This window comes from Plasmodium reichenowi, chromosome 13, assembly GCF_001601855.1.
Source record: "Plasmodium reichenowi strain SY57 chromosome 13, whole genome shotgun sequence".
Lineage (NCBI taxonomy): Eukaryota > Apicomplexa > Aconoidasida > Haemosporida > Plasmodiidae > Plasmodium > Plasmodium reichenowi.
Window position 1 is genome coordinate 1,885,949 of NC_033658.1, and position 9,174 is coordinate 1,895,122.

The 9,174-nt window shown below is 17.7% G+C and overlaps 4 protein-coding genes across 4 annotated transcripts; 1 reads left to right on the forward strand and 3 right to left on the reverse strand.

The window, feature by feature from the left end:
• Positions 1–53: 53 nt before the first annotated feature.
• On the reverse strand, positions 54–1,303 carry PRSY57_1349000 (hypothetical protein; the record flags this gene model as incomplete). The annotated part of the gene is made up of 6 exons (XM_020115211.1): positions 54–183; positions 366–439; positions 509–588; positions 739–803; positions 893–965; positions 1,138–1,303. Coding segments are annotated over 6 exons (588 nt in total), but the record flags the coding sequence as incomplete, so codon positions are not given.
• Positions 1,304–2,159: 856 nt separating this feature from the next.
• Positions 2,160–4,157, reverse strand: PRSY57_1349100 (lysine--tRNA ligase, putative; the record flags this gene model as incomplete). The annotated part of the gene is made up of 2 exons (XM_012909415.2): positions 2,160–3,708; positions 3,955–4,157. 2 exons carry the CDS (start codon positions 4,155–4,157, stop codon positions 2,160–2,162), a joined length of 1,752 nt encoding a protein of 583 aa, XP_012764869.1.
• Positions 4,158–5,848: 1,691 nt separating this feature from the next.
• PRSY57_1349200 (small nuclear ribonucleoprotein E, putative) lies at positions 5,849–6,626 on the reverse strand (the record flags this gene model as incomplete). Its single annotated transcript, XM_012909416.1, has 4 exons — positions 5,849–5,867; positions 6,019–6,143; positions 6,244–6,333; positions 6,579–6,626. 4 exons carry the CDS (start codon positions 6,624–6,626, stop codon positions 5,849–5,851), a joined length of 282 nt encoding a protein of 93 aa, XP_012764870.1.
• An 884-nt stretch (positions 6,627–7,510) lies between these two features.
• On the forward strand, positions 7,511–8,440 carry PRSY57_1349300 (hypothetical protein; the record flags this gene model as incomplete). The annotated part of the gene is made up of 1 exon (XM_012909417.2): positions 7,511–8,440. The coding sequence occupies one exon, from the start codon at positions 7,511–7,513 to the stop codon at positions 8,438–8,440; it is 930 nt and encodes a 309-aa protein (XP_012764871.2).
• Between the last annotated feature and the right edge of the window lie 734 nt (positions 8,441–9,174).

Here is a 9,174-nt window from a genome sequence, read left to right on the forward strand (position 1 = left end):
TTTTTTTTTTTTTTTTTTTTTTTTTTTTTTAATATATATATAATTTATCTTACTTTGTTTTTCTTTTCCCTCTCTTCATTTTGTTTAATTAAATCATTTATTTTTTCCTCATATTCTATTACAACTTTGTCGTGTTTTTCTTTGCAAGACTTTAAGTATGACGACAAGTTATTTATTTCTTTGCTTTAAGATGAATGGAAATAAAATTAGGATACAAAAGAAGAAAATATTATTATATATAAAATATAGGAAGGTTATAATTATAATATATTCTATGATATTTTATTTTATTATATTATATTATATTGTGTTATATTAATTTTTTTTTTTTTTTTTTTTTTTTGTTATTTTTTTTGAGCAATTACTCTTTTGAAGATATATCTAAATCCAACTCTACAATAACACTATTAAGTTTGAGCAACTCATTTTTTAAGATTCTCTAAAATGAAGATATTTCAAAAATTAAATGATTAAATATATACTTATAAATAATATTTGTATATATTACCATTTGTTTTTCATATTCCTCGTTTTCTTTTTCTTTTTGTATTTTCAAAATTTTTATTTTATCTTCCATTAGTTGCTTTTCTGAAAAAAAAAAAAAAAAAAAAAAAAAAATATCTATATAATTAGATATAATTTAAAAAATAATATACATATATATATATATATTTCTTTATTTTAAAACATTTCTATAGGATCTTAACAAATGATCATATTACAATATTTTGTAATAACCTAATTCTTTTTCCTTATTAATCTCTTCTATTTTTTCTTTCAATTCCTCATTCTGTCTCTGCACACTATAAGGTAATTATAAAAGAACACATAAATAATATTTAATATGCATTGGTATATACATTAACTTAATCATATTTGAATTTCATTTTACTCTTCAAATATATTTTCGTTCTTTATTATTTTATGAGTTTGCTCAGATATTCTTAATGAGACATCTAGATTGTCTAGGTATAATATGTAAAATGTAAGTACGAGGAATTAGGTTTTAAATATTTTACAAAATAAAAATTATATTGAACAACACATATATAATATATATATATATATAATATTATATATATATATATGTTTTTTTTTTTTTTTTTTTTTTTTTTTTTAATTTTGTATGAATCGTACTTTTCCTTTCCTCTTCATATTTTTCATTTATTTCTTGGAGACTTATCAAGGCCTGATTTAATTTTAATTCATATAATTTTTTTTCTTTTAATAAATGTTCATAAGATTTTTCTAAATTTGTACAACTACTTAAAAAGTAATTTATATCAAAAGGGGGATTAACCATTTCAAATATTAATATAAGAAAAAAAAAAAATAATAATAATAAATAAATTAAAAAATGTAAAATATAAAATATAATATACAAAATGAAAAATACAAAATATATAATGAAATAATTTCATATAACTGAAAAATTTTGAAATCCATGTCTTATAAGAAATGACACACACATATATATATATATATATATAATATTTCATATAGTTATTGATTCATAAATTTATGTTTCTGTAGTTTTCTTTTTTTTTTTTTTTTTTAAATCAAAAGTATCATTCTATAATATATATATATATATCATTCTACCACTCCAATGTACATACATATGAATTACAAATATATTTTATCATCTTAACATATATATATTTTTACTTATTTCATGTTATAGTTTTTATGCCTATAAAATTATGACAGTGACTCACATCACCCAATTTTTTAATTTGTGAAGTAATAAAATATAAATAAAACATACAATAATTTATAACAAAAAATATATGCATATATATGTACATATATATAAAAATAAATATAAATAAATAAATAAATATATATATATATATATATATATATATATATATATATATTGTATAAAATAAAACCATGTAGACGTTATAAAATTAAAAAAAAATAATAATATTATAACAAAAGAAATATTCCACATGCATGTTAAAATAGAATATTACAAAATGGTTAGTATTTTTTTATTAATAATAGATGTAACAGGTGATACAACAAAAATAAATAATACCCATATAAATATATATATATATATATATATATATATATATATATATGTGTAAAACCATTTGCGCAGGGGTGGTCTCCTTTTGTTATATATATAATTTTTTTTTTGTTTTAATATTTCAATTTGCTGGTCGCATGGTGGGAAATAATATAACATCTTTTATGGAATTTTTGTTGGTTAAAAACATAGTAATTCTATCAATACCTAATCCTAAGCCTCCGGTAGGTGGTAAACCATATTCTAGAGAAGTGCAGAATGCCGAATCGAGTTGTGCTGCTTCAGTATCACCTTTTTCTCTATCTTTTTGTTGTAATTTAAAGCATTCTTTTTGTTTAAAGGGATCGTTTAATTCTGTGTAAGCATTTAGAACTTCTTTTCCACAAATAAACATTTCTAATCTTTCTGTGAGGCCAGGTTTGGATCTATGGTATTTTGCAAGTGGGCTCATAATTTGTGGATGTTCAACAATGAAAAATGGTTTATCGTTATATTTATTTTCTATAAAATGTGAAGCTAGTTGATCTAATAATTTGGCAGCTGTTGGAGGATTAGGTAATTCAATTTTATGTTCTTTAATAATATTAATCATTTTTTCTATAGTTTCATTTGAATCGAATGGTTGTTCTAGTATGGTATTCGTTACTTTTTCTATTTCTTCTACAATAGAAACTTTAGGATAAGGTGGTGTGAAATCTATTTCTATCGGTGGATTTTCTGGACCATCTTTATTATATAAAATTTTATATGTACCAAATAAATGATGTACTAATTGTGAGAAGAAATCTTCTGACCATTTTATTAAATCATTATAATCAGCATAAGCCCAATAAAATTCACATGAAGTAAATTCAGGATTATGTGTATTATCTATACCTTCATTTCTAAATACTTTTCCAATTTCATAGACTTTATCTAAACCACCTACTATTAACATTTTTAAAGGTAATTCAGTAGCTATTCGTAAATATAAATCTAAATCTAAATCATTATGATGTGTTATAAATGGTCGGGCATTTGCTCCACCGGCTATTAAATTCATCATTGGTGTTTCTACTTCGAAGAAACCTCTTTCATTTAAAAAATTTCTTAAGAAATTAATTATTTTGGTTCTTGTTACAAAGGTATGTCGAGAGGATTCATTTATTAATAAATCTAAATATCTTTGTCTATATCTTATTTCAGTATCTTTCAATCCATATTTCATAGGTAACATATGTAAACAAGCTGAAAGTAATATAGTTTCCTTAGGGAATATACTTAATTCACCTTTCTTACTTTTACCAGGAAAACCTACAATACCCACAATGTCACCTCTTCTTATCTTATCATAACATTCAGCGAAATTACCTTTCTCATGATTATGAAAAGAATAATTCGCTAATACTTGAATCTTCTCTCCATCTCCAATCAAATCAAAGAAACGTAATTTCTGACCAGAAGCAGATACTCGCATTATACGACCAGTAATATTTAATATAGTATCTTCTAAATGTTCACCATTACCTAAATCTTTATATTTCTCAATGAACTCAGGAATACTTATTGTCCTCTCAAATTTGTGTGGATAAGGGTTTATTCCATTATCTTTTTGGTCTTGTATAAATTTCGATCGATTTTCAAAGTACAATCTTGGATCCACTTCACCTTCCTCCTCTTTTTTCTTATCTCTACAAAGGTACACAAATTAAAAGGCATAAGTCACAATATATAAATAAAAAAAAATAAAAATAAAAATAAAAATAAATAAATATATATATATATATATATATAAAACATTAGTTTAATGTCATTCCTATATATCTATTTATCATTATCTTCATTTTTTTCGTTATATATATGTATATGTATTTTATTTTATTTTTTTATTTTTTTATTTTTATTTTTTTTTTATTATTTCTTTTTTCCCCTATTACTTGCTTGCATTCACGACTCGCTTATTCTTTTCGCCATCAAGAACGTGCTCCTTTTTCTCATTCATTGTGACAAAATAACTTTTTAGATGACAATCTATGTTCTTTTTTGTGTTTTTTAAAATTTTGGAGAATGATTTTTCAAAAATATATGTATGCACTTGTTTATATTTTAAAAGGTATAATAAAAATGACTTACTTGTCATAAGAATCTTTTTTGACAAATAAATAAATAAATATAAATATAAATATATATATATATATATATATTTATTTAAATTAATTTTTTAATTTTTTTATTTTTTAATTTTTTATTTTTTTAATTTTACATTTTAATTTTTAGTAATTTTTTTTTTTTTTTAAAGGAGGAACAACTACATATATAAAAATATGTTCAATATATATATATATATATATATATATATATATATAATACATATATAATATTTAGAAATATATATTTTTAACTTCTCTAGGTAAAAAAAAGAAAAATAATAAATGGTATAATATATACATATATATATATATTATATATATATTATATAATTATACGTACATATATTTATTACATATATATATATATATATATAATATAATTATAATATAGATAACATAAATTCTATCTTTTTTTTTTTCTTTCTAAATTTAATTCCATGTTTAACTTTCTTAGAATATACAAATTAAGTTGTATACATAATCATATAAATTATATAAAATTTTTTTTTTTTTTGAATAAAAATATTTTATATTTTAAGAGTACATTTTATACCTTTTTCTATGTTAATCACTTAACTGAATAATATAGTTAAATTAATTATTATTCAAAGTAAAAAAAAAAAATAAAATGACAAAAGTTTTTATTTATGTGTTTCATACGGTTTATTAAAAAAATAAAAAAAAAAAACGCCCATCTACATATCATCATACTTGATGGATATATAAACATTTATATATATATATATATATATATATATATTTATTTGTTTATTTATTATTTTATCTTTATATTCCATTTAATATAAAACAGTGTAATAACGAAATAAAAAGAGTAAATTTTACTACCATAAGAATATTGTTATATGTTCCAAATAAATATTTATATATTTTATATATATATAATATATAATTTTTTAATAAGTAATATATTTTTGTAACCATATATATTATATTTATACCATTATATTTTTTCTACTTGTGAAATAAAGTCTTATGTGCAAAAAAAAAAAACATTATTATTTTTTCTTTTTTTTTTTTAAATATAGAAAGGACAACGGAAAATAAAATATATATAATATTAATAAATTATGGTGAGGCAAACTTTTTAAAAAACCTATTTTATATTTTAATATGATATAGTTTGTTATTTCATATACTGAAAAAGAATAAAGAAGAAGATTAAAATAATAATAAAATTATCCTTATTTTAGGATATATATAAATTTATTATGTAACCTTCTAAAATGCTTTCTCTACATTTATATAACAAATAGAAATTACCATGTTAATCTTTTTATTATTTTTATTATTTTTATTAATTTTATAAAATGAATTTATAAATATAGTTTTTTTTTTTTTAAAAAATAAACAAAAAACAAAAAAATATTTTATAAATAAAAAATAATAAAAACACCCAAAAAAAAAAAAAAAAAAAAAAAAAAAAAAAAAGAAAAAGAAAAGAAATGATAATATATGATAATATATGATATGATAAAATGATATTATCAAAAGACATTATAAAACAATATCGAATAAAATGAAAAGATTAAAAATTGAAAAAATAAATAATCTTTATAAAAATATATTTAATTTTATTTATATGATTATTATATATATGTGTTATAATGATATATAATATTTTATTAAAATGGTACAAGAGTAACGAAATAACTCTGGTGTTTTATGTTTCTTCATTTTTCCTAGAAAAAAAAAATAATAAATATATATATATATATATATATATAAAGGTAACATAAAATGTATGTTATATAATATGTTTATATTTTTATATACAAGAGACAAAGTCTATTCCTATATATTTATATATTTATATATTTATGATCTCCTTACACTTCCATTATTAAAGTTATTGTATCCCCCTTTAATAATATTTTTCCAAGTTCCTTTTTTGTATTTTTCTTTACGGATATTTCTTTTGTTTGATCTAATACCATATTCATATATTCATCAAATCCCTGTAGGTAAACATTCATATAATATATAAATATATATATATGTATAATATTATTAATATCATATATACAGATTTTATGTGTATCTATTTAATTCACTTACCAATATAATACCTTCTATTCTCATGTCAGGTTTATCATATAACCATATTTGTACAACCGTTTTGTTCGTAAAAAACCTAAATATTTGGTTCTGTCAATAATTTAAAAAAAAAAAAAAAAAAAAAAAAAAAAAATATATACATATATATATATCAAAATAATAGAAAATATATTTATATCTACAATGTGCGATAAATTATGGCTTCCAAAACATAATTATATAATAAATATATACAAAATATTATATCAAATGATTTTTTTTTAATTTTTTCTCTTTTCATATATATATATATATATATATATATATATATATATATTTATTTATTTATATCTTACTATAGGTTGGGTCATAATTTTTTGTAACTTTTTATTTGTCGTAGCCATTTTGAATTACAGAATGAATAAATAAATATGAATATATACAAATAACACAAAATATAATATAATATAATATAATATAATATAATATAATATAATATAATATAATATAATATAATATAATATTACATTATATAATATATATTATATATAAACATATATTATATTACAATATGAAATAAAATACATTTATTTTATAAGTATATAATTTAATAATTATTATTATAATTTTATCTTTCTGTAATAAGGTATATTATTATACATATTGATACATGAAAAAGGAAAACTTATAAATAAATAAAAGAAAAAAATTACTTCCTTATAATTTCTTCCTTTTATAGAAAAAAAAAAAAAAAAAAACAATAAAATATAACATAAATAAAAATATATATGTTGTAAAATAATATATGTATAATATTATATAATATATATATATATATATATTATATATATATATGTATATATTTATTTATACTTTATGATGCATCATTATATATAAATATATATGTACAATTTTGTTCTTATATTAATATATATGTATATTATAATAAAATAATAAATCCTTCAAAAAAAATGAAAACATTGTTATATAGAAAAAAAAAAAAAAAAAAATATATATATATATAATATATATATTATAATATAATCAATACATTACCGTCGTATATATTATTTCCTTTTACCAGTTTATCGAAAGTATTAAATAATTAAATATTTATATATTTAAAAATATATAAATAAATAAATATATATATATATTTATATTTATATATATATATATATATATATTTATATATATCTTTAAAATGACCAATTAAAGTATTTAAGAAAAGGAAAAATTGATGATTACGTTCCATTTTTATTACCGACTTGCTTCTTTTTAATAAAATATGTCGAACAAGATTAAAGAAAAAAACAAGTTGAAAAAAAAAAAAGGAAAAAACGATCCACAGCAGAAGAAATTACAAAAATATATGAACAAACTTTGGGGATTTTCATCATCCGAAAATGAAGAAGAAAATGAAAATGAAAATGTAAATGAAAATGTAAATGAAAATGTAAAAGAATATGAAAATGTAAATGTAAATGAAAATAAGGATGGTAATAAATATGATACAGAACATAAAAGTAAAAATATAAAAAATAATGATAATCTAATAAATATAAATATAAATAATAATAATAATAATAATAATAAAATGGAATATATATTGAGTGAAAACCATAAAAAAAAGGATTATCCTGCTGATGGAGATCTTAATATATTAGTTAACGATAAGAGAAAAAAAAATAACAAGAATAATAATAATAATAATATTAATAGTACAAGTAATGATAAAAATTTATCTTTGGGAATTGGAAATAACAAAAAAATTCAAGAGAATCATAAAAAACATAATAATAATAATAATAATAATAATAATAACGAAAATACAGTATTTACAAAAAACTCGACAACGAAAAATCATTTGAATGATAAAAATTTATATAAAGAAAAGTTAAAAGAAAAAAAGATTTTTATGGACACAGTTCATGAAATAAGAAAAATGACATTACCATATCTTGATAAATTTCAAAGAAAAAATGTTCAGAATTTTCAAATAAAAACACTTGGAGGCAAATTTGATAAAAGTTCAAAAGTACATTATACAGAACTTATGTCTAGAAAAAAATCAATAAAAAAATATATTCAGAAAAGAAAAGAAAAAGATAAAATTTTAGGAGTACAAACACAAACAGGAAATTATATTGATATGCAGGATGTTTTTAGAAAAAACAAGAAAAAATATAAATCAAAAAAAAAGGAAAAACTCTTTTAAGCACAATATATATATTAATATATATTTATCTGTTATATAAATGTTTCCGATAGGAAATAAAAATATCCCTTTTATTATATAATATATATATATATATATATATATATAAATAAATAAATATTTACTTCTTTTATTTTATTATATTATATTATATTATATTATAATTTATTATATTTTATTATATATAATTTATTATATTTTATTATATATAATTTATTATATTTTATGATATATAATTTATTATATTTTATTATATATAATTTATTTTATTTTTTTTTTAATTTTTTTTCTTTTTTTTTTGGTTTATACATTTCTCATAATTTTTATAAAACTAATAAAACAAAATATATCATGAAATATTTATTCTAATTATAAAAAAAAATATATATATATATATATCTATATGGTATATATTTCATTTATACCACAATTTTGTGAGGTATTAAAATTTAATAGTTCAACTGTGTAGTAATGAATATTTTTAATATTTTTTAAAAAATTCATATAAATCATATGACCATAAAAACTTCCCATCCAATTTGTCCCATAATTATAAAAAATATATATATTATATATATATATATAATTATATATATATATATATATGTATGTACTTATTTATTTATATTTTTATGTTATGATGCTATTTTTGTTATTTGGATTGTACTGAATATAACCTTTAAATTGTGCCCGAAAAAAAATTTATTTTTCCTCTCTTTTGTACTTATATATAT